The following is a 26,494-nucleotide window of genomic DNA, read 5'->3' on the forward strand; positions in this document are numbered from 1 at the left end:
CCAACGGTCTCGATGATGGGTTGAAAGTTCAATCTAAAGCGACAACAACAATCATTACGTGTAGAACGAACCACTTTGGAGTCGACGAGTTGTTCTCATCGCTTTTACTGCTCGTATACTGTTGTACTGCAGTAGAGCTATATAGTGCTTTGCGTGACTTGAAGAGACCACCCCACCTCCCACTAAATTATTAACTGTGGATTTTGTATACACTCGTTCGAGAGTTCGAGAGTATTTATGTACGTAGTACTTTCAATTTAGTTCGTTATTCATATTCCTTGCTTTTCCCACCCTGCCCCCGTTCGGTAGGCAACCGAGGCGACGCAGCAAAAGCAAAACACACTGATTTGAATTTTCCATCGCCGAGGGAGCGGTTTCAAACAGAATACGGTTCGATTTGTGTTATTCCTAAATCACCCCGGCTCAGTGGTTTGGTTGTAAAGCCAAAGAAAAAGAAAGAAGAAAACTGAATCCTACCATCATCGCCGAGGGAATCGTTCATTTTCCATTGTTATTGAAGGCGAACCCATCGTAGGCGGGTGTAGGCGCAGGGCAGATATTCCGAAGAACTTTCAAAGGTCACCTGCAATGCAATCCCTCGCCTAAACCCACCCCGAAACGAATCAAGCGAATCACTTTACTTCTGATTATTTATGCTGATTGGTGTTTCTTCTTTTCTTTTCTCTTTCCACAGGAAAATGGAAGATCAGTGCCTGACCTCACCGCAAGTCCGGGCCGTGCGCCGCCCGGACCGATGCCCTCGCACCAGCAACAGCAGCAGGCAGGGCAGGGCATGCAGCAGCACCACCCGCACCAGGGCCAGGGCGGCCACATGCAGCAGGGTGGCCAGCGGGGAATGGGTGGTCCCGGGAGCAGCAGCAACAAGGAACCAGTATTACTACAGGGCGACTTCCGGAAGGTGTCCGGCATCAGTTCGGAGATCTTCCGCCAGATCGAGGCGGTGGAAAACGACCACGATCCCAGTACGGCGGCAGCACTGGAGGTAGGTTGCGCTGAACTTTTGATTGGACGCGGAATAAGATGTTGTCGAATGTATAGTCCCCCCCCCCCCCCATTATTCTAAGGCTGTCCACGAGGCAGTTGCGATCAGCTGACTTTTTTGTTTACCAAGAACATTTGATCGATCACAGTAGAACTGGCAGTTTATTCTCATATGAATTTCTGCTTTGTATATGTTTACGTTCAGCACAATTAACACCAGATCACTCACACACTCAAGATTTCTTGCTGTCAGTTCCACTGAGAAACGTCTCCCCACATGTCTCTTATAAAACATCGTCTCTGAACTACAGCAGAAAATCGTCCCAAGAAGCCCGCCTACATGGATTAAAGGAAAATGTCAGGCTCTAGGAAAACAATAAAGTTTCTCATTGTCATTTCGGACAGTACACAGTTGGCTGTTGTTCGAAGTGCTGGATATCATTCTCGGAATAGAAAACTTGCGAGCTATTTCTATAAAGCAACTCAAAACCCCTCCAAGTTGATTAAATAAACAACGGTAGGTACCTACAAACAACTTGGAGTACCGCGAATCGGTTGATTGAACGCCAAAAGTGCTTGAAATCAGTTTCGAGCTCTCATCGGACAGCGCTATTATGTTTGTGTTTCCAAATTAAAATTGTTTGGTCAACATTGGAACAAACTGCGCCATTGCCGTACATTCGAAACAAGGGGGGAGCTCGCATAACTGGTTCCAATAGGACAACAAGCAACGATGGTTTGTTGATGTTTGGAGCCAAATTCACATATGGAAAATCCATGAGTGTAAGCAATTGTGAATTTGTCGTCTCGTTCGTTCTCCGCCTGTTGAAATGGGTGGTAGAGTTTGACGTTACACTCTTCCAACCATTAAACAGCGGGAGAACGAAAGAGACGAAAAATTCAGTGGGCCTTACTAAAGAGACTGAATTGGCTAAAGAGGCGACATCTTATCCATTTGACATGTCCTTGACAGACTCGATTGTAATAACTTTTCCTATGACTTTGACAGATAACAATAGTTTACAAATAAAAGTAAAAACTATGAACTTCAATGTTTTCTTATGTAAAATCGTACGCTGAATCCAAAAGTGTAGTCAGAAAAAATCTCAGTAAGATAATTTCCTAGATACAGCTAAAAGTGAAATCTCACTTAAAAAAAAAGGGTTTGTTTACTAAATCACAAATATCTCCGGCTGTAATGAAGCAATATCAATTATTTGAACGCCAAATTAAAGCAGCTCAAAATCATTTGTGAGTGATATTAGTGGTATTTTTGTTAATTAATAGTTTGTTAAATTGTATTTATTAATGTTTAGCATATTTCCAAGAAAAATTGTGTTCCAGCGAAATTTTTAAGCAAGGTAAATACAAATGTTTGTAGTGGTTGTAACAATACCATTAATCTCACTGAAAAAAACAACAAGGGACAGCCCTATGGGATTGTATGCAATGGTGACGTAGGACTACGTGGTCTTATATACTGCTTGCAGGCAGCCTTTCGTGGTGTACTGGAGAACACCACCACTCACCACGCGGTGATTAAATAAACGCCGTTTGGTGAGACCGGCTGTAATTCAACTTTGAAATCTGTGTTAGGGAAATCGCTTTTCGCACGCAATCGTTGATAATTTTAACTATCATAGCAACAGTTGCACATTCGTGCGATTTTCAATGTTGACATTTTGAAAAATGATAAAGTCTTGAATTTAGCAGATGCGTAGGAATATTTCTGATCAATTGGTGATAAAATTACTAACAGCTGAGTTATTGACGTTCAAAATCTTTCATAATTTTGTTACATGTTCCATTTTTGGTTTTCACAAAGTGTGCCCCGATATAGAAATTACAGACGTAGTCCTACGTCAATAGTATCCAGTCGAAAGTACATTTTCCCACTTTTAATTTGGCATTAAAATAATTGATATAGCTTCATTACAGTCGGAGATATTTCTATTTTAGTAAACAAACTTCAATTAAGAGTAATTTCATTTTTTAGCTTTATCTAGAAAACTATCCTACTGAGATTTTTTCTGACTACATTTTTGGATTCAGTGCACGATTTTACATGGGAAATGAGCATCAGCGCACTAAGTTCAAATATGCTGTAAACTAGGGTAATCGATTGTTCCAATTTTGACATGTCGTCTCTTTATCCCATTGATGGATGATCAGTAGGCCTATACGACAGCACATCCCGACCCTGATTCCAAACGTTCAGTTGAAGTTGACAACTTCTTCAACGGACTAACGGCAGCGGCGGCGGTCGAGACTTGAATCTGATACTACGTTCAGACTATAGCTGATATCATATAATATAGGCTATCTTGATATCAAAAGGCAAGGCTACGATTTCCGGTCAAAATTTGACGTATGAGTGCTCATTGCAAGGCAGCCTATATTACATGATATCAGCCATAGTCTGAACGCAGTATGAGGATCTGTTCACAAATTACGTAACGCCCAACAATGTCACTTTAATGCTCCCCTCCAAACGGAGGTGTAACGGCGTAACACTAAATAAAATTCTAAAGCAAGAGAAGGCATAAATGGCATTTATAATTGCTATCATAAAATGTGTGCCTTTCATTTAAGATCCCATTGGTAAAGTGTTCTGAAACTAACAAGAAACTGTTTGCCGTCACACCTAAAAGTAGGGATAATTTCAAGTGATTTCAAGTTGATTACAAAAGCGTAGAATCAGCTGGTTGATACTTACCTTACCAATCAGGCTAAGGCCTTGATCTCCTCAGCTATACGAAGAAGACGTCTCCACTCTACTCGGTCCATGGCCACACGTCGCCAACCTCGTAGTCTGTGCCTTCTACTTGGTCGATCCACCTTGCTGCGCGGGTCGCTTTCAAGAATAATTTTCACTAGGTCGTCGGCCGGCATTCTAATGACGTGCGTGTAGTCGACCGATTTTTGCAGTTTTGACGATGGATGGTTCTCCCAGCAGCTGGTGCAATTCGTGGTTCATTCACCTCCTCCACGTTCCGTCACCCATCTGCACCCATCAGCGTCTTGTGGATAGTCAACTTCGTGCGGCGGGGAATTTTATTCGACCTGAGCGTCCTCCGGAGTCCAAAGTAGGAACGATTTCTTGCAATAATGCGTCTTTGAATTTCTCTGCTGGTATCATTTTCGGCGGTCACCAGTGAGCCCAAAACAACGTCACCGTCAATCTTAACTCGGGGTGGGAGGCTAACATTGTCTTTCCTAGAACCTCTTCCTGTATTCCCTAGAACCTCTTCCTCTCATATATTTCGTCTTCGACGCGTTGATGGAAAGTCCAATCAGCCTAGCTTCGGCCTTCAGTTTGATGTACGTTTCTGCCATGGCTTCAAAGTTCCGTGCCATGATACCGATGTCATCGGTGAAGCCAAAGACCTGGTTGGACTTCCTGAAGATCTTGCTACTCGTGTCCATCCCAGCTCTTCTTATCACATCTTCTAACGCGATGCTAAATAGTAGAGAAGAAAGTCAATCACCTTACATTTGAATTGGAAAAAGATGGTCATGAAAACAGCAAAACGTAGCAAAACATTGAGGTACTTTAAATCCTTTACATGAAGAGATAGCGATTTGCTTTACCGAGCAAAAATGTGCATTTTTAAAGCACTTACAACTTTGTAGAACTTTGAAAAAATCAAACAATTCAAACTTAAAAGTTATGGTAAAAAAAAAGGTTTTTAAGGGGGTACTAGCGTTAGTACTCCATTTTTATCCTATAACTTCGTTCACTTGAGAGATAGAAAATTGACGCCTTCGACAAAGTTCTTAAAATGACTTCATCTACAATGATTTCATAGATGTTCATCAATTTCAACAAGACATATTTTTTTTATCTTAGTGTATACACCTCTTAATCAAAAATGTTCACTTCTCAATTAAAGTACTTCAAAAATGAAGAAACATTCTACAAGACATCTAAATGCTACTAAGTGCGAGGGGCGCTAATATGATGAATTTCGGTTTCATTTTTAATTCAGATTTCGAATACCTAAGCAATCCAATTGTAATTTTTTGAACCATGTAATTTAAATATATGAAAAACTTTTACATTTTCATCCCCTAGCTTACAAATTATGAGCTGTGAGTGGCACCCACAATTCATGGCCCCACAGCAATGTTCGGTCTTGTCAAGGCAAGGAAAACAAGATAGAAATGCCACCTAGCTGCGTAGAATGGATTCGAGGTTGAGAAAAGCAAGTGACAGAACCCCAGAGAAAAATATTAAATTGGGATGCTTAATTTCTAAAAACATACCGATTTTTATACATCATCTGAAAGAACATCATTTAAGGAGCACAATGATATTTGTGTCGTTCGACATAGACTTTCATCTTGATTTTTAAATCAAGATTTAAATTTTGAATTTTTGATGCTAAATCTATTAGAAACAGGTCGCTCCCAGTCCCACCGAGGCAAAGTGGGACCCCCTTAAAACCTATCAATTGACAGTAGTTGCAGGGAAATGATCACAAAACATGACATATCATGACATTTTTAGAATCCCTTATTTGTTTTACTGCAAAACCGTGGTATGGTTTAAGTCGAAAGCAAATGCGGATGAACATTGTTACCGGTCAATCACCGAGAACAATGGCTTTGAAGCTGATTGGCTTTGTACAGCTTTTGTCCTTAATATAATTAAATTTATAGGAGGCTAGTGTATTAAATTTAATTGCTATAGGAAGGCTCACTCATACGTAAATATCTGTGTTTAGCATTATATAAATTTTTTATTTACTATATCTTAAAACTACATTTGTTAATTTATGTTTAACCTAAAATTTATTACCTATATAAATAGTCACCCAGCCCCATACTTAATCTATGTAAAGCGTTGCATGCAGCTATATGATGTTTAAAAGAAATTAAAAAAAAATACCATTGAACCAATATAAATCGCGCTTGCGTCATTTGTTCAATGATTATAATGTAAATAAGAAAAAAAGACGGCAAAGTTCCGCACTAAAATAATATAACCAAAAAAAACAACTAACTGACTCACCGTGCACAAATCACGTGCACCGTTCACATCCCTGATGGAGCGAAATGGGTATGTTTTCCCATTTCCGGAAGACAACCGGCGAAAGAGAGGAGAAAGAGAAGTGAGAGAGAGAGTTGGAAAAGGAGTGGATGAAGGAGAAGGAAAAGTGGAGATGACCGATGAGGGAGAATGTACGGGACCATCACGGAAGTCGGACGTGTAATAAGTTCGTCGCGGCAACTTATGGAGTTTTTTATATAGTTGGAGCCATCTTAAATAGAGGTGATACAGTGATACCGTACTTGCACGCGGTTTATGATTACGGATTCTAATCCGAAATACTACGGATCGTAGATAGTGCGTTCACGTAAAAAGTTCGCGAGTGAGTGTTTGGAGATACCTTTTTATCACGGACCAGCCATATTCCGTGGGTATCATTAGAAGCCGTTTCCTATCCAAGCTCCAGGATTAGGAAGATCCCGTTAAGTTTTGTCCAGGGAATCTCGAAGGAACGGCGTACTACTGGATCAGGCCTAAAAAAGAAAAAAAAACCGTAGCCGGGAGAAGGATCCGCTTCAAGGAGCTGCCACGAAACGCCGCTGTCAAACCACGTGGGTTGTGGAAATAGGAACCGGTGTACATCGAGGAACCGCCAAGAATCAACCCTCAAGGAACCCAAGAAGGAACCCCAACCACCGGACAATATACCCATCCCAGGTGCAGGTAGTCGCCGAGGCCCCAAGTTATTTCGGTCGGCTACACACGGCTGCGGAGCGGAGAAGCGGACGTTATGGAAGTATCAGCCTGGTAAGGTCCGGAGGGTTCGCCCCCGCTTTCCAGTGTGTGGTACTGATGTGCCTCTCCCCCTTCCGTGAGCATCTTCAGCAAAGGTATGTCGACAATGCAACTCTCTCTCTCTCCACCGCATGGGCCCCAACCGGAGCTGAACGGCCGCAACGTTTCCCTTTTCCTCTATCCCCTCCCATTACCCCCCCTCCCCTCCTACCACCCCATGTATCCATGAATAAAAAAACTGTTAAATGAACTTGTGTGCGTCTTATAATTTCTAAAACTCGAGCCTTAGGTGCATGTCAAGTCTGTTCAAAGTGATTGTTTGTCTGGTGATAGGTCCACTTTGTCCCCCGACGAGTCTGCTTGGAGTACGTGGGCAGTCGGCCCGAGATAAGAGTAGTGCTGAGCTAGCTATAACTTACAATTGGCGATCCGCGAAACTAAATATTCATAATTCGCAGAATTACGAATATTTACACGTACTCGGGGAGACTCACGATATCTGCTTTCAGTGATATATCGTGAAAACTTTACAGTTTCTTCGACAAAGTGGATGGCGTAAAAAGGTTAAGTCTGTTTGATCACTAAAAAAAAAAAAAAAATTGAATTTTCAGTTTTGTTTCTGAACACGTTGGATTTCTTTATTTTGCGATATGATTTATATTTTTCCTAGCAGTAATTAATTGGTTAATACAGATTTAAGGTTGCAAAGTACAGTGAATTGAATTTTTGAATTTTTAGATTAAGGTGTAAATAGACTAGGTTTAGGAAAGTTGTTAAGTTATTGAATTATTGAATTGATAATCTTGAATTTGGGTAAAATGGCAGAAGGAGGCCAGAGTATGGAACTGTTAGAGGAAGATTTGGATAGACTGTTTTACGACATTCGCGTAGACCATCTGAATGGAGATGAGCTTGATTTTGAATTGGAAATAAGGGATATTGTATTCGGTCGTAATGATTCGATGTCGAGGAAACGGAGAGCGTTGAGGGAGAAGTTAAAGCTAGAAAAGGAAGACCCGACTGTTGACGAAAGAATACTAAAAAGGAATCCCTACGAAGAAGTAGTGAGTTGTGAAACAAAATTGCAACAAATTGAGGCCAGTGCAAACAGTGCGACAAAGGATTTACCTTCAAGGTGCCAGTCCGCCTTACTGCACTTAGGTGGAAGGGTGAAATTGCTCAGGAAACATTTGGGATTAGAAGGCCAGTTTCAGCTGGACAACATTCAGGAAAGGATTTTGTTGTACCTGAATGAGTTTTTTTATAACAAACGCCAACCGATGGTAAATTCCGGTTTGGGGTTGGCGAAATTGTTTGACGAAACAACAGATAGGAGTCAGATCCCAGCGACAACCACTGAATCGATAACCCCTACCGTAGAACAGACAACCCGTGCTCAAACGAACGTATCGACTTCGTGTGAAGATGACATTCTTCAATCTTTATCTCGGTTAGGTTTGCTAGAGTCGGAAAATCCAGGAGCTGATGATGTTAGAGATGGTCTTTTGAACTTGGAACAAGAAATGTATCGATTGCGCAGATTTCAGGACGTGTATTTCCTTCGGCAGCATGACTCAGTTCCAACTACATACACGGGAACAATCCCGAAAACTTCATCTTGCAATTCATATTCTGGAAAGCATGTTAGATTCGTGGAGCCAACTTCTTGGGCTCCTTCGTCTCTGTCTTACTCCCAAACTCCGAGCCCCAGTTGGATAGGAAGTGGAGCCCAAACGGAGGAAATTTGGAGAATTCCAGATGGCATAAGGCAGCCCCCTGCAATCAATACCGTAACGAACCCAACCCTATCGTATACAGCCCCACGGGTGGCATCATCAGTCAGTTCTAGCACTAGCTACCAATGGCCACCTAGGGCTTATTATCCACCGTTTTCGGACCACAATCCCATTAATTCAGGCAGGGCAGAGGCTTGCTTTTCAACGGGTAATCAGTTTTCAAGTACTTACCAACCATTAAGGACCAATGACTGGTTACCTAGTACGCACTTCGTTTACCCAACATTCCGTACCAAATTCGGAACCACATTCGATCCCAGGGGTTAATCAGTTCCAAACACAAAATGAGTTCACTCAGGGTTGAATCCGATGTCCTTTCCAGGGAGATTCTCAGAGATGAATCCCTCACTGTTTCCTCAGGTACCAGTCAGTCGGGAATATTTTCCACCTCCTCGGACAGAACCTGTGGTGTCAGGATGGACTCTGAATACGCCAGGCTTCCCTCCCCAATTCCGCATAGACTCATCACAAGGGATGAATGCTCGGAAGTCATTGCCAGTGTCTAAATGGAAAATTGGGAAATATGATGGTACAGATCAGGGGTTGAAACTAAATGAGTTTCTTCATTTAGTTTCTCAGCTAGCTTTGTCCGAAAATGTGTCGGAGACGGAACTTTTCAATTCCGCTTTTCACCTCTTCACCGGACCAGCCTTGAACTGGTACATGTCTATGAGGTCGTCGGGAAGGCTGCGGGATTGGACACATCTAGTGGTTGAGCTTCGTAAGTCCTTCGCCCATCCTGAACTGGATTCCCTAGTGCGCGCTCGGGTATATCAGAGACGTCAGCAGCGTAACGAAACCTTTCAGGACTATTACTACGACGTGGAAAGTATGTTTCGCTCTATGATCCACCCCATGTCGGAGGGAGAACAGTTAGATGTCCTCCGAAGAAACATGAGGTCTGATTATAAGAAAGCCTTGCTGTGGAAGCCCATAGGCAATCTTTCGGAGTTGCTGGATGCTGGTCATCAAATTGACGCTTCAAACTTTTCGCTATTCGCGAAAGTATTTGGAACCGAAAGGTCGGCCAATGCTGTTTCTTTTGACAACAAAAACCGGGAGGGAAACAAAAACCCTAATCGTCCACCATTCAACCCGCGACCACAGGATAAATTCCATCCCAAAAACAAGGAAAACAACCAGAAGAAGAAGGAGGAGGATACCAAAAAGGAATATAAGAAACCCACGGATTCCAACAGGAACCTTTCCCCGGAAGATGATCCTCTAGAAGGAACCTCTAAGCCAATACGAACGTTGGAGATGTTGATAGCCGCGCACAAACCCCCCCACCGTTATGAATGTTTGTACTGCCGACAAAACAACCATGCGTTAGAGCAGTGTCGAAACCGGAAAGGAGTTCTGTGTCTAGTTTGCGGTTTTAAGGGGTTCGATACCCAAAATTGTCCGTTTTGCCAAAAAAACGGGCGTCCGATGGTCGGAAATCGTCGACCGTCGAATCAATCCGCGTGAATACTTATCCGGAGGGCATCACCCCTTCAGATTTGTGGGAACCTGTTGCTGACGAGCTATACGACACAAATTCCCAGCAGACTCTTAATATTTCGTTAGCTCGGGACCATGACAATCGCCCTTATGCTACCATTAAAATATATGGCCTACCTGCTAAAGGTCTTTTGGATTCTGGTAGTCAGCTAACACTCATTAGTGAAGACATTTATAAGAAATTCAAATGCAATAAACTTCGACCGGTGACCAGCCCAATTAAGGTTTGCACTGCTAATGGATCGGAACTTATGGTGCTTGGACAGTTATTCATTCCGTTCAATTTTCAAGGTGCGCTGAAAATCATCTCTACACTGGTAGTTCGACAGTTGTCGGTAAATTGCATCCTAGGAATGGACTTCTGGCGTCGATTTCGTATTTGGCCAACGGTGCAAAATTGTTCGTTGGTTACATCATGTGATTCTTCGAGAGAGAACCATCCGTCTGCTACTCTAACGGATTCTGAGAAAAGACAAATCGACGAAATCAAAGGTCTTTTTAAGGTAGCTCAGCCCGATATGCTTCCTAGAACGCCTTTTGCCGAACATCGGATAGAGATTGCCGACGAATGGAAAGGCAAACCTCCAGTGAGGCAATACCCCTATACACTGTCGCCAAAAATTCAGGAGAAAGTCGCTACCGAGCTAGGACGGATGTTGAACTTAGGTATCATAGAGAGAGCCAACTCAGACTGGTCATCCAACGTAGTCCCTGTTATAAAACCGACGGGCAAGGTTCGCCTCTGTTTAGACGCCCGTAAGATTAACGAGCGAACCGTACGTGATGCCTACCCCTTGCCTCATCCTGGCCGAATATTAGGTCAACTCCCCAGAGCAAGGTATTTGAGTACCATAGATCTTTCCGAAGCATTCCTCCAAATACCTTTGGAGAAACGCTCTCGGAGGTACACCGCTTTCAGTGTCCAGGGCAAGGGGATGTTCCAATTCACCAGGTTGCCATTCGGGTTGGTAAATAGTCCGGCATCCTTAGCCCGACTGATGGATCGAGTTCTGGGGCATGGTGAATTGGAACCGAACGTCTTCGTATACCTTGACGATATTGTCATCGTATCGGAGACGTTCGAGGAGCACGTACGGTTACTTCGTGAAGTCTGTAGGCGTCTATCAGAGGCAAATCTATCTATAAACATCGAGAAGTCGAAGTTTGGCGTTAATGAGTTGCCATTCCTAGGTTACCTGCTCTCGACGGAAGGCCTACGGGCGAATCCAGAGAAAGTTAGAGCGATTGTGGAGTACGAGAGGCCCACTACCATAACCAAACTGCGTCGTTTCCTAGGGATGGCTAACTATTATCGTCGCTTTATTGATGATTTCAGCGGTATAACGTCCCCCCTGTCCGATCTTCTGACAACTAAATCCAAGGTGATTGGATGGAATAAGGCGGCAGAGGAGGCATTTTGTAGGATCAAAGAGAAGTTAATCTCGGCTCCCATACTCGCTCCGCCAGACTTTTCGGAAGAGTTCACCATCCAGACGGACGCCAGCGATGTAGCGGTGGCTGGGGTGCTCACCCAATTACACGGAGGTCAAGAAAGGGTCATCGCCTACTTCTCACACAAAATGACTACCCCACAAAGGAATTATCATGCGTGTGAGAAGGAAGCGTTGGCGGCTCTCTTGTCGATTGAGGCATTTAGAGGATACATAGAAGGGTCACATTTCACCCTTCTAACGGACTCATCAGCGTTAACACATATCATGTCCACTAAATGGAAAACGGCATCAAGGTGTAGCAGATGGTGCTTATCATTACAGCAGCATGACATGACCATCCGGCATCGAAAGGGTAAGGAAAACATCGTTCCAGATGCCCTCTCCCGTAGCATTCCCTTGGACCACCTCGACCAGGACTCAGTCACGGCAGTAACGGCAATTGATTTGGACAACATCGAGATCGATAGCTCGCCAAACTCAAAAGTTCTTGCTAACGAAGATTCGTCGGGAACCTGGTTCGAGAACCTCGTTGGACGAATTTCAGAGTCTCCAGATGAGTTTGTGGATTACCAACTCCGTGATGGCAAATTATACAAATATGTTTCCAGTCCAGATCAACTCCACGATACCCGCTTTGATTGGAAGTTGATTCCTACACCTAAAGAGCGCCCAAGAATTATCCAAGAATATCATGATGAATCCATGCATTTTGGGGTGGATAAAACCCTGGCGCAACTTCGACAGCGTTTCGTTTGGCCTCGCATGGTATTAGATGTGCGGGAACACATCCAGCAGTGCAACATATGCAAGGAAACTAAGGCACCAAATATAGCCTTAGCACCCCCTATGGGAAACCAGAGGATTACCACCCACCCTTGGCAGATAATAGCCCTTGACTATATCGGACCATTGCCCAGAAGCAAGAAGCAAAACCAATATATTCTTTCCGTCGTGGACTTATTTAGCAAGTGGGTTCTGTTATGGCCCTTCCGGAAGATAGACAGTAGTGCACTTTGCACTGTGCTACGAGACCAATGGTTCTTCCGAAATTCCGTACCAGAAGTGGTCATTTCGGATAATGCCTCCTGTTTTCTATCCCGGGAATTCAGAAACTTGTTGCTTCGTTTCGATGTGCGACATTGGTTGAACTCAAAATATCACTCACAGGCTAATCCTGTTGAACGGGTCAACCGTACTGTGAATGCCGCAATCCGTACGTATGTCAAGGACGATCAGCGATTGTGGGACACCCGTCTATCGGAAATTGAAACCATCCTCAATTCCACGTTACACACTGCGACTAGTCTAACTCCTTATTTTACCACTCACGGCTATGAGATGTTTGCTAAGGGTTCAGATCATCGCCCCACAGAACCAGGATCAGAACCTACGGAGGACGAACGGGTCTCCCATCAGAAAGAAGTGTTCGGTAAAATCAGTGATCTCGTTCAGAAGAAGTTGAAACAGGCTCACCTGGAAGGACAAAAACGTTACGATTTGAGACATCGAATTTACAGCAAGGGCTTCAAAATAGGACAATTAGTATATCGACGGAATATGAAATTGTCCAGCGCTATCGACCATTACAATTCGAAATTAGGACCTCAATTTCTCCCAGCACGCATCACGAGCAAAAAGGGGTCGTCTTCCTATGAGTTGGAAGACCTGGATGGCAAATCTCTGGGTGTGTGGCCCGCCGCACACATCAAACCAGGATAAGACGTTGAAAACCTACCGTCTTCAAGGATATATCGCGTATCACCTAACACCTCCATCCAATAGAACTGAATCGGTCCACTCCATCATAGATTGCGTTCAATTTTCTCCTTTTGTAGAACATCAAGCAGTGGCTTCGTTCAAGCTACATACTGCAGTTTAGGTGGCGGAAGAGAGCCTTTCTTCCACACAGGCAGCCTACAATTGCTGAAACTACTTACCTATTTTTCCGATAATTGATCGGAACGATTTACAATATCCTGTTGTTTCCAATAAAGGTATAATTTTGCTAATTATACCTTTTGTTTTGAAGAAGTCCATTCTGAAACGAAAACGTTTGCTTTGTTCACCTCTAGGCAGTCACGGGCAATAATAGGCGAAGTCGTCGTGTTGTCATAGCGCTGTCAATTTTTCTAGCAACCGTGCCTTCGCAGCATAAAAAGAGAAAGGCGAAAAATGACGCCTAACATCCTCTCAAATTGGAACCCCTTCAGAAACGCTCACTCTCATTTACCTCGGTAAATGAGATATATGAGCAGGCCTGGGAAAAGATAATATCTGACTCTTCGATCCTTATTGCAAAGGCTCTAATGAGTCCCTAGTTAAAATCACACGAGACGGGTTGTCTGGGTGATTTGTTCGATGACAGTGGTTAGTCTCGGAACACATAGGAAGTAGGAAATTAGTTCATAGGAATAGATTGAATTAGGCATAGCAGAAGTCGTAGTAAGTGAAAAAGGGAAGAATGAATCAATAGGGTACCCAATGAATGCAGCTGATTGAGGAATGAATGAAAGAGTGAATGAATGAGTTTTAAAAGTAGATTACGATAGATAGATTAAAAAGTTAGCTATAAAAGGTACGGTAAGAGAGGTTCCTACTCCTTACGGAAAAAAAAAAACACAAAACACCACACAAAAAAAAATAGGAAATCAATATAAATAATTGCAACGGAGTCTAGATGGAAGGGATTAAAAACAAAATATGCATTCATAAAAAAAAACAACCAGAATAATTATGATAGGAGGAAACATGGGTGATATCGCAAAAATATTTGAACATTCAAGAAATTTAAAAAAAAAAAACTGAAAAATTCAACATTAAAATTCAATTAACGATCCAGATGAATACCGTAAACGTAGCATCTGCTAGATTGTTGGGATCTGGACGAGAATTCAAGATGATCTAAAGCAAATATATCAAAAAAAAAAAAAAAAAACAAATTACGTTTTTTTTTCTTCGGGAGGAGAATAATTGTTACCGGTCAATCACCGAGAACAATGGCTTTGAAGCTGATTGGCTTTGTACAGCTTTTGTCCTTAATATAATTAAATTTATAGGAGGCTAGTGTATTAAATTTAATTGCTATAGGAAGGCTCACTCATACGTAAATATCTGTGTTTAGCATTATATAAATTTTTTATTTACTATATCTTAAAACTACATTTGTTAATTTATGTTTAACCTAAAATTTATTACCTATATAAATAGTCACCCAGCCCCATACTTAATCTATGTAAAGCGTTGCATGCAGCTATATGATGTTTAAAAGAAATTAAAAAAAAATACCATTGAACCAATATAAATCGCGCTTGCGTCATTTGTTCAATGATTATAATGTAAATAAGAAAAAAAGACGGCAAAGTTCCGCACTAAAATAATATAACCAAAAAAAACAACTAACTGACTCACCGTGCACAAATCACGTGCACCGTTCACATCCCTGATGGAGCGAAATGGGTATGTTTTCCCATTTCCGGAAGACAACCGGCGAAAGAGAGGAGAAAGAGAAGTGAGAGAGAGAGTTGGAAAAGGAGTGGATGAAGGAGAAGGAAAAGTGGAGATGACCGATGAGGGAGAATGTACGGGACCATCACGGAAGTCGGACGTGTAATAAGTTCGTCGCGGCAACTTATGGAGTTTTTTATATAGTTGGAGCCATCTTAAATAGAGGTGATACAGTGATACCGTACTTGCACGCGGTTTATGATTACGGATTCTAATCCGAAATACTACGGATCGTAGATAGTGCGTTCACGTAAAAAGTTCGCGAGTGAGTGTTTGGAGATACCTTTTTATCACGGACCAGCCATATTCCGTGGGTATCATTAGAAGCCGTTTCCTATCCAAGCTCCAGGATTAGGAAGATCCCGTTAAGTTTTGTCCAGGGAATCTCGAAGGAACGGCGTACTACTGGATCAGGCCTAAAAAAGAAAAAAAAACCGTAGCCGGGAGAAGGATCCGCTTCAAGGAGCTGCCACGAAACGCCGCTGTCAAACCACGTGGGTTGTGGAAATAGGAACCGGTGTACATCGAGGAACCGCCAAGAATCAACCCTCAAGGAACCCAAGAAGGAACCCCAACCACCGGACAATATACCCATCCCAGGTGCAGGTAGTCGCCGAGGCCCCAAGTTATTTCGGTCGGCTACACACGGCTGCGGAGCGGAGAAGCGGACGTTATGGAGGTATCAGCCTGGTAAGGTCCGGAGGGTTCGCCCCCGCTTTCCAGTGTGTGGTACTGATGTGCCTCTCCCCCTTCCGTGAGCATCTTCAGCAAAGGTATGTCGACAATGCAACTCTCTCTCTCTCCACCGCATGGGCCCCAACCGGAGCTGAACGGCCGCAACGTTTCCCTTTTCCTCTATCCCCTCCCATTACCCCCCCTCCCCTCCTACCACCCCATGTATCCATGAATAAAAAAACTGTTAAATGAACTTGTGTGCGTCTTATAATTTCTAAAACTCGAGCCTTAGGTGCATGTCAAGTCTGTTCAAAGTGATTGTTTGTCTGGTGATAGGTCCACTTTGTCCCCCGACGAGTCTGCTTGGAGTACGTGGGCAGTCGGCCCGAGATAAGAGTAGTGCTGAGCTAGCTATTACTTACAACATCCATACATATTTTTAAGGCCATAAGTTTTATATTTGATCGGTAGTTGGTTCACTGTGAACTTATGAATAACAAAGCTTCTTCCAACTCCTCTGGAAGGGAGGGAGGGGGTCAATTTAAAATCTAAAATTGCTACCGTCACGAAAAAGTGTTAGGTTTTGAACGCCTATAACTTTGTCATTGATAAATGAAAATAAAATCAAAATATACCAACCGATAGGAAGTAACTCCCCGAATCTGCTGAAATAAATACTTTTCCAATTTTCCACTGTTTTCATGAATAAAAAACACCCCTTTTTCCCTAGCTCAGTCGCCATAATTGAGTACCACTTGGCTGCGAATCGTTCTGCTTGATCCTGTAAAGCTATGAAACAGCGCTGATATTGCGCTTTCACTCATGATTCTTTGCTCAACTGTTGAGCTGTTCAGTCCGCTCGAGATCTCGTTTCGATTGTGTTTCATTTTGTGCTGTCGCGTTGCGCCGTGGAAGTGTCGCCACCTTCTCGCATTCTGGCAAGTTTACTTGAACTTGCAAACACAAAACAAATGGTGCGTAAACGTGACAATGAGACAGCAGCGGGCCCTTCAAAGAAGTTGCTAATCAAGCGCAGCGCGACGCAGGATGACTCCGGAAAATGGGTACTGCAAGCCAACCAGTATGCAGTAGTCCCGGAAGAAAATGGCGATGGTAACACCGTTCCCATTGCAAGCAAAGACCGGATTCCCCCGCTTTTCACGCCGGTGAAGGATGTTGCCAAGCTGGTGGCCGAACTGGCAAAATACAAGCTGTTGCCTCGCTTCAAGCTTTGCAGCATCGGTACCAAAATCATGTGCTCCAGCCTGGAGGAGTACAAAAAAAATAGGATGTTTCCTGAAGGACAACAACGTGGACTTCTTCAAGCATGATCTGCCATCGAGCAAGCCACTGAAGGTGGTTTTGCGTGGATTACCGTCGTTCGAGGCGGCTCCGGTTAAATCCGAGCTGGAGCGGCTTGGGTTCAAACCTGAAGCCAACAACAATACCAGCTTCCGTGACCAGTGCACTTCACGAAGGGATCCACAAGTCTTGCGGCTCTGAGATCCAAAATCTGGGACCTGTTTCAGGTCATCGTCAGTTTGGAGCATTACAAGCCCCAACATCGTGATGTTACGCAGTGTATGAATTGCCTCTCCTATGGCCATGGCACCAAAAACTGCCATATGAAGACAAACTGCGACAAGTGTGCTGGAACTCACTCAACTGCGTCCTGTGAGCAAGATGATGACATCGAGCCAACGTGTGTCACCTGGGGTGGAAACCACCAAGCCTCCGATCGCGGATGTCCCAAGCGAGTGGAGTTTATGAATATCCGTCGGAAGGCTACAATCAATAATCACCTTCATAATGATCGTTCGCCTCCTGTACTCACGGAAGTCCAGTACCCAGCTCTCCAGCCCCGTCGACATGTTCCAAACCTAGTCCCGCTTCCGATCAACAACCAACAAGCCAATCATGCGAGTATGCAAATGGTTCCCAACAGTCGGACAGTTCAGCATCGTCTCGCTGCTTCTGCGGCCCAGCCAATTCCAGGTTCGTCCACCGCCCCTGGTTTATCATACGCTGGTGCTGTCTCAGGTGAACCTGTCGACGATTCTCCGTTCACCTCGGAGGAACTTGTGACGCTCATGGCCGAGGTCATCATCATCATGCGCACCTGCAAGACTCGATCTGAACAGCTACATGCTGCCCTGTCCCTTGTCACTAAGTATGAACCGTGAAGCCATCAAGATCGTAAATTGGAATGCTTGCTTGAAGAGCAAAAACATCGAGTTTGTTGACTTTCTCAACGAACGGCACATCGACATAGCCGTCCTCACCGAGACTCACTTGAAGCCCGAGCTGAACGTCTTCCTTTCCGACTTTCGGCTCGTAAGGCTTGACCGCAACAGCTACTACCAAGCCTCCAGCTGAAAATTATCGAAGCCATGGGAGTTGAGGTGAGCACATCGCTTGGTCCAATCACCATCATCGCGGTCTACTGCCCCAAGCAAACCAACATTAGGGACGGCTCGGCCGCAGACCTCCGAAGAGACATCATCAAGCAAACACGACGGCGGCAAAATTTCGTCATCGCTGGCGACCGGAACGCCAAGCATCAAGCCTGGGGCAATAGTCGGCGAAACCAGAACGGCACAATCTTATACAACGATCTGCAGTAAGCCCACTACAATATCCTGTGTCCGGACACTCCCACCCGGTTGAGTCGATCCGGAGCTCATGCCATCATCGACATCTTCATCAGCAATATCAGGAACTGAGCTCGGACCATTATCCGGTGGTGGCCGAAGTAGGTTCCTCAGCCAATAGGTTTCAAGTTTCCCGGCGAAATTACCACCGTGTCAACTGGTAGCAGTACCAGCGCGTTGATACATCAATCGACTACGACGTCCAACAAGTCGATCGGTGTCTGCAAACCATCGAAGAGGCGATATCCCGTGCCAGGGAGCAACACGTACCAGCATCCAGACAGATCTTATCAGGCTCAACCAAAGTTCTTATCAGGCTACCATTTGTTCCAGCGTTCTGGGCTGCCCCACTTGAAGGCCAATGTCAATAGGCTAATCAAAATAATCCAGGCCAGAATGATGGAACTCGGAAATAACGATTTTGCCAACAAGATTCGCTCTCTCCCAGATTGTACAAAACCATTTTGGAAGATGACCAAAATTTTGAAAAATAAGTCGAGACCGATCCCTCCGCTTTCCGCTGTTGACCAGAACTTGGACCCATCCCTGCTCACAACCCCATTTGAAAAGGCCAATGCTCTTGGCCAACATTTTGTGATTTCACATAATCTTGGCCAAACCATGGTGAGCCCCCATGGGCCTGCCGTACTGGAGGCAATGTCTAGAGTCGCTGACACCGCCGTAGTAGTGCATGATGATAGTAGAATATCGGCTGATGAGGTGATAGCAGCTATTGGAAGCACTAAAAACATGAAGACTGCGAGTATGGATGGTGTAGTCAACCTCGAGATGAAAAACTTGAGTATTGACTTCTTCAACTATCTTACTCTTATCTTCAACAAATGTTTGGAGCTTGGCTACTTCCCTGCATGCTGGAAGTTAGCCAAAGTGATTCCAATAGACAAGCCTGGCAGAGATCCTACCAGTGCCAAAAGCTATCGCCCCATCAGCCTCTTGTCCTCCATCTCGAAGCTATTCGAAAAGTTGATACTCAGCCGTCTGCTGGTGTTTTCAAATGATAATAACATCTTTCTCAAAGAGCAATTCGGGTTTAGGAAAGGCCAATCTACCATCCACCAACTCGCCCGGGTTAGTAACATCATCAAGCGGATCAAGACCGTTTCCAATACATCTGCCATGGCATTGTTGGACGTCGAGAAGGCATCTAACATGATGGACTAGTGTACAAGCTGCATCGATACAACTTTCCGATCTACCTCGTGAAGATCATCAAAAACTACTTGTCGGGCAGATCATTCCAGGTCTACTTGAACAATGTCCCCTCTGATACGTTCAACGTTGATGCAGGGGTCCCTCAGGGTAGCCAGCTTGGGCCTATCCTATTAAACATTTTCGCAGATGACACCTCCATCATCTATAAGGGTCGAGTGATCCGCGCTATGGCGAGTAAACTACAATCAGGCCTGGATGTTCTGTCCGACTATTTCAAGAGCTGGAAGATTTGTATCAATGCACCTAAAACACAAACCATTGTGTTTTCCCACTCGAATTCACCTCGGCTTGTTTCACCTGCTAACGTCAAGGTCCATCTTGATAGCACTCCCATTGAATGGTCGAGTGAAGTGGTTTGCCTTGGTCTCACTCTCGATAGCAAATTGCTATTCCAATCCCATGTGGAAAATACATCTACCAAGTGTAACATCTTGATCAGGTCACACTACCCTCTGATAAACAGGAAGACCACCCTGTCCCTCAAAGACAAGCTTGCTGTCCACAAGCAGATCATTCTGCTGGCTATTGAGTATGGTATGCCAATCTGGGAGAGTTGTGCTAAGTGCCACCACCTAAAGCTTCAGAGGTTCCAACACAAGATCCTCAGAATGATCCTTGACAATCCACCGCGAACTCGTAATTCTGAGATTCACCACCTGGCCGATCTTCAAACACTCGAGGAGCGAAAGACTTTCACGCTGGAAAGGTTCAGAGTCGCCTGTCTGCGATCAAACCACCAGATCATTCGTGATTTGGTAACCTTGATTAAGTAGTTAGGTAGGTTCCTCACCTTTGCAACGAGCTGTTTTTGCATTACCACCACCACCCCATAAATATATTTCAGAGAAAATTAAAGGGAGTTTTAGAAAGATCTCTTAAGGATTTTAAACATTAACTTCAAGTCCTTGTGTGAGATTTAGATTCTGAGTAGAATTTTAAAGTAGCTCTGTAGAAAAATACAAGTCGATTGTAAAGAGGATCCCAGGGTTAATGAAAAATAACAAGGGGATCGAAGTATGAGGGTACAATTCCAAAGAAATTCTAGGAATAATTTTAAGGGAATTCCAAGGACATCACGAAACGAATTTCTAGAACCACAAATTGTAACACTTTCCAACCCTCCCCCTCCCGCGCCCCCTATTGCGTTACCTAACTTGCGAACGAACCCGACAGCCGCCCATTCCGAACGGATCGGTAACGTTGGCCGCGTGATCACCAGGACTAACCCATAATCTCGTCGAAAGCCTTTCCGAGAAGGTTCGCACCTACTCGACAAGGTGCCCAAATCCGTTCGGTCTGTAGACACAAAGGATTGGCAAGCCTCGAAAGGAAAGTGTACATAGATTCCTGCAAGCATACCGGCGCCATAATATGGGATGAATGTTTTCCCAAGGCTGCAGCCGCCAGAATATGGACGAGAAGAGATGGATGGAATTCTGCACCCGGGTGGTGGTGGTGGTGGGTGGGTGCTTGGGTGGTAGGTCCGGGTTGATGGAATTAATTAAATTTTCGCCATGATTAAAGCGGAAACGCTCTCGGATGATGGCGGACGCAACGTGGAGACCGGGTTGAGCACGAGAGGGGGCTGGATTTCAGGATCGCAATTTAGATGTGGAACAATGTTTGTTTGAAGGATTTTCTTTTGTGTGGAAATTGGAAATGTTAAATTTCTCCCGTCGTGTCGTCTTTGATCATCATCATCATCATCATCATCATCATCATCAGCAGCAGCATCCTTCTCGGGTGTGGTGTGACCTAAATTTCCTATTCTTTCATTGTGAATTATTCAAATTACCCATGCCTGAGGAATCATTATGCAATTCAAATTATCCACAAATTTCCTGTGTACTCTTTTCGCAAAGGATGCCACCTGTTGTGTAGCATGTTGCACTTTAGTTTTCCAGACAATTTCGTTCCGTGCCCCGGTGCTACACTGCAGTGATTGATCGACCACCCACCACCACCTCCTGACCCACCTGATTCCAAATAGCGAAAGCAATACACATTTGCCAAAAATTCCGTGCATTTGCCCCACTCGGGGGTCGATTAAATCGGTCGGACGGGGGTGGTTGACTTTTCAACAATTCGAGCCATTGAAGTCATGTAACCTTTTCAAGGTTTGATTTTCCACGGTTGTGCAGTTTTCAGACACATGCGGGTTCGCTAGGGCAGCTAACTGATTCCGATCGAGCAAACAATAATATGTCTCATGCGTGGTGTGGCGGCGGCGGGCGGCATAGCAAAACAGAGTTCAAGAGCTCGGATGGTTTGCGCTCCCGTCCCACGAAGGTGACTGTCATCGATTAAACTTTAACCGGGTCGGAGTCGTCGGCGGAAAGGTCGCAATGAACCGTTTCTATGAGTGTCCTTTTTTTTTCCTCGCTTGGCTCCATGTGGCTTTGAAGGTTGATTCTGTCACGGTGACAGTGGCGGCGGCGGTCAGTCATAAGTTATTCAAAACGGCTTTGTTTTACTGAACTCGGTGTACTCTTCTCGGAATCATTAGATAATGTCACTGGGTAGATTCGTTGCTGTGTTCATTTGGTTTATTTCTATAGACGAAGGTTTGTTTGCCATGTTCGATTTTATCAAAAAATAAATCGACATGCTCGACGTTATGGACACCATTAGTTTCTGGTATAACCAGATATTCTGGGCAATTACCAAAACGGCAACCTTCAACTCCTTCATGTGTATCACTTTTTCTCTCTTTAGGAAGAGCAAAGACCCTTCCCAGCAGTGATTGACGAATGACGGTCAGTTAATAGAGATTAGTGACGTTTAGCGCACGCACACAGTGGCGGGTCTATCGCTGTGTAAAGTTGTTTATTATTTTCCTCGGGTACTAACCTCAAAATTTTTGGAAATCCAAATAAAAATTTAAAACAAAATCGCAAAAAGGAAAAACACTTCTTTGCTGGTCACACAGTAAGATCAGCCGGTGGAAACTAACGATTTTAAATTGGCTCACTACTTGACTAGCCTATTGGTCCCAAGCAAATCGATTAACGTATCCCATTCCAGCCGAAATTCTAGTACTACACTATGTTTGTTTTGATTAGATATGAAAGTTTGACAGATAAAATGAGGGGTTCATGGATATTCCTATCTTTTGAGGGGTACATCGATTAGAGTACCAGAGCTGAGCCAAACAGTTGAGCACGTTTCTTCAGGACCTTCTGGTCTTAGAGTTACCTCTATGCCTGTAGCATAATAAATTCTACAAGAACTTGTAACTTGCAAATCAATGTCTTTCAAATGGGAATTACAAGTTCAAGTCTTTGTAGTTTCATTACGCTACCCGCCCCAGGGATGCCAAATTTAAAAATGTGTCTTCATTTTGAAGATTTTTGGAATTGGATGGAGATATTTTTCTCCTGCTAATTCATCCAAGTTACATATATAGCTATGCTCACTTAATTCTAACAAGCTTTCAGAATATATACGAACTTCTTCGCACATACGGGATATGATCCTCAACAATTTGAACTAATATTTATGAACATCTAGGTAGGTCCCTGAAATTAAAAGGAGTTTTCCGAAACTTCCAGGATGTTCAGAAAGCTTAAGATCCTTCCAAGATGTTCAGGAAGAGTAAGTTCTCTGACAAACTGATACAAGTTCCCTGAAATCCTAAGAAGATATCTGAAGTATTCCGAAAAATCCCGAGTTTCTGTGATGTTTACTGAGCTTCTGATCAGTATGATGAACTTCTAAGATGAACTTTTTTCGAAATTTCCTGCACTTTTTGAGCTTTTATGATGTTTTTCAAACTGCTACTAAGTTCACTGCACTACTACAAAGTTCACGGTAATTCTACAATTTGGGATGATTTTCTTTCCTGAAGTTCGACGAAGTTTATTGAACTTGGATTTCCCAGAAGTAGTACAAATACATCTAAATGTAACGAAATACCCTGTACTTAGAAAAGATACCTGAACTCAATAACAAAACTTTTTTTTTTAATTCACTTAATTTCAATACAGCTCTCAGCACTCCTATGGAGTTCGCTGAATCTTAACAAATTCAGATGAACTTCTATAAAGTTCACTAAACTTTAAAAACTGCAAGGGACAGCCCTATGGTGACGTAGAACTACGTGGTCTTATATAATAAATCTTATTTGTTAGCTGCAGCAGGAGCTGTGTTTTGTTTAGGAATACGAATTTGAGCAGGGTTCTTTCTCTATATACTCTTTAGTATGACGCGATTGATATAGATGGCTCACAGCAACTCACGAAGAGCTTCTGATTCCAATCAATAATGGTGCGGCTTCTTCCTCCTTCTATGGAAGCTCATGTGGGCTGCTGCTCGCTGCTTGTGGGAGCTGCTTTCGTTGTGTACTGGAGAGCACCACCACTCACCACGCGATGATTGAATACACACCGTTTGATGAGACCGGATGGAATTCAACTTTGAAATCTGTGTTAGGGAAATCGCTTTTCGCAGACAATCGGTGATAATTTTAACTATCATAGCAACAGTTGCGCATCCGTGCAATTTTCAATAGTGACATTTTGACACATGATAAAGTTGTAATTTTAACAGATTCATAGAAAAAAATCCTATTGATTGGCGTATTCAGAATTAAAATCCATCATCTCTGGATCAAAATCAGACCACTTTCATGCCGCGACTTTGGTTTTTGAAACTGCACCCCCATTTTTGCCTTCAAGAACATGGTATGTTAGATTTTAACATATCTAGATAGAGCTGGAATTAGGCGTAACAGCTTGACAATGAATTCTCTCGATGATTTTTTATGAATTCAAGACACACCTACGCAAACTAACATTAACGTCGGATAGGGGAAGTCTTATCCTACCTGATGGTGATGTTGATTTGCGAGGACAAACCGTGACTTTCAAGACATCATCGAAAGAAGTCATTGTTTACAAAAGCTGTTACGCCCTAATTCCAGCTCTATCTTGATATGGGGACTGACATCCGATTAAAGACCAAAATAAACTCTTTTTCAAATTTATGGTGGTGCTGAAATGGACCGTTTTGTCGTGATGGTTGAGTAATGCTGAGCTATAAGGGTGTTAAACACAGATGAGGCTGGTGAGCTGTATGTTATTTGCACGTGGCATAGCTGGCCCACAGCAACTTACGAAGAGCTACTGATTCCGATAAATAGAGGTGCGGCTTCTTCCTCCTTCTATGGATGCTAATCTGGGCTGCAGGTTCGTTGTGTACTGGAGAACAATATTCAACACCACGCGCCGAAAGCACTGCTGCTGCTGCAGCTGCTGCAGCTGCTGCCAACGACCGGACACCACCACACACGGTGATTGAAACTGAATCCGATCAGTGGTTGAGGCTAGCCTTGGTAGCTAGCTGCTTACGGGGAGTCTTTTGTTGTGTACTGGAGACCACGACCACTCACCACGCGGTGATTGAATAAACACCGTTTGGTGAGACCGGATGGAATTCAACTTTGAAATCTGTGTTAGGGAAATCACTTTTCGCAGGCAATCGGTGATAATTCAAATTATAAAAGCAACAGTTGCACATTCACGCCATTTTCAATTGTGGCGTTCTGAGAAATTATAAAATCTTATATATAACAGATGCGTAGGAACATATCTGATTGATTGGTGATCAAATTATTGAAATTGGTACAGGGGCAGCTGAGTTATTAACGTACAAAATCTTGCATAATTTTGTTACATGTTCCATTTTTGGTTTTCACAAAGTGTACCCCCATATAGAAATCGCAGACGTAGTCATACGTCAAAAAGTTTTTTTTTTTATTTTAATAAAGTTCAATAAACTTCTACATAGATTGCTGCGGAATTTACTGCTCTTGAAGAAAGTTTCCTGAACTTTAACGACATTTTCTGAACTGACACTGAAGTTCCGCAATGCTCCATGAAGTTCTTTAAAGTTCTAAAACATCCCCCGAACATAGAGGAAACGGAGCTCTTGCGACATCTCCAACGTGATCTTTTGTTTTTTTATTTATTGATCTATTTAATCATTGATTAATTTATTTATTTATTAATCTGTTGAATAACTGATTTATTGATTTGTTGAACAATTGATTTATGATTTATTGATGTATTTATTTATTGATTTAGTGATTAAATTATTTATTTAATTTATTGGTTTATTGATTAATTGATTTATTTATATATTTATTGATTTATTAATTTATAGACTTATTGATTTATTGATATATTGATTTATTGTTTGATTGATTTATTGATTCCTAGATTTATTGGTTTATTAATTTATTGATTTACTTCTTCTTCTTCTTCTCCGCATTTCAAGCTTATTGCATATCGCATATTAGCTTATTACGTGTTCTAGATGCACTTCCACAGTTATTAAATGAGAGCATTCGATGCCTGTACCATTTTTGCATTGGAATAATTGTGTGGCAAGTCCAATCATACTTCTATGCCCATGGAAGTCGAGAAAGTTTCCAACCCGAAAAATTCCTAGACCGGACCGGGAATTGAACCCAGCCACCTCCAGCATGGTCTTGCTTTGTAGCTGCGCCTTTACCGACTGAGCTAAGGGAGGCCCCATTGATTTATAGATTTATTGATTAATTGATTTATTGATATATTGATTTATTGATTTATTGATTTATTGATTTATTGATTTATTGATTTATTGATCTATTGATTTATTGATTTTTTGATTTTTTTGATTTATTGATTTATTGATTTTTTGATTTTTTTTGATTTATTGATTTATTAATATATTGACTTATTAATTAATTGATTTTTTTTTTCATTTATTGATCTATTGATTTTTTGGTTTGTTGATTTATTGATTTATTTATTTATTGATTTATTGAGATATTGATTTATTGATTTATTTATTTATGGATTTATTGATTGATTGATCTATTGATTTATTGATTTATTGATTTAT

At 42.8% G+C, this 26,494-nt stretch overlaps 1 protein-coding gene across 5 annotated transcripts in view; it reads left to right on the forward strand.

Annotated features, from left to right (window-relative positions):
• RhoGAP100F (Rho GTPase activating protein at 100F) overlaps positions 1-26,494 on the forward strand; it is a 314,040-nt gene that overhangs the window by 221,387 nt on the left and 66,159 nt on the right. For all 5 annotated transcript variants that reach the window (XM_065223162.1, XM_065223161.1, XM_065223163.1 and 2 more), the window contains one exon: positions 695-1,003. In XM_065223162.1, coding sequence (XP_065079234.1) covers positions 695-1,003 — 309 coding nt within the window. The remainder of the gene's footprint in view (positions 1-694; positions 1,004-26,494) is intronic.

Source organism: Ochlerotatus camptorhynchus, unplaced genomic scaffold, assembly GCF_037179485.1.
Source record: "Ochlerotatus camptorhynchus isolate MF236.1 unplaced genomic scaffold, CSIRO-AGI_Acam_v1.1 ptg000185l, whole genome shotgun sequence".
Lineage (NCBI taxonomy): Eukaryota > Metazoa > Arthropoda > Insecta > Diptera > Culicidae > Ochlerotatus > Ochlerotatus camptorhynchus.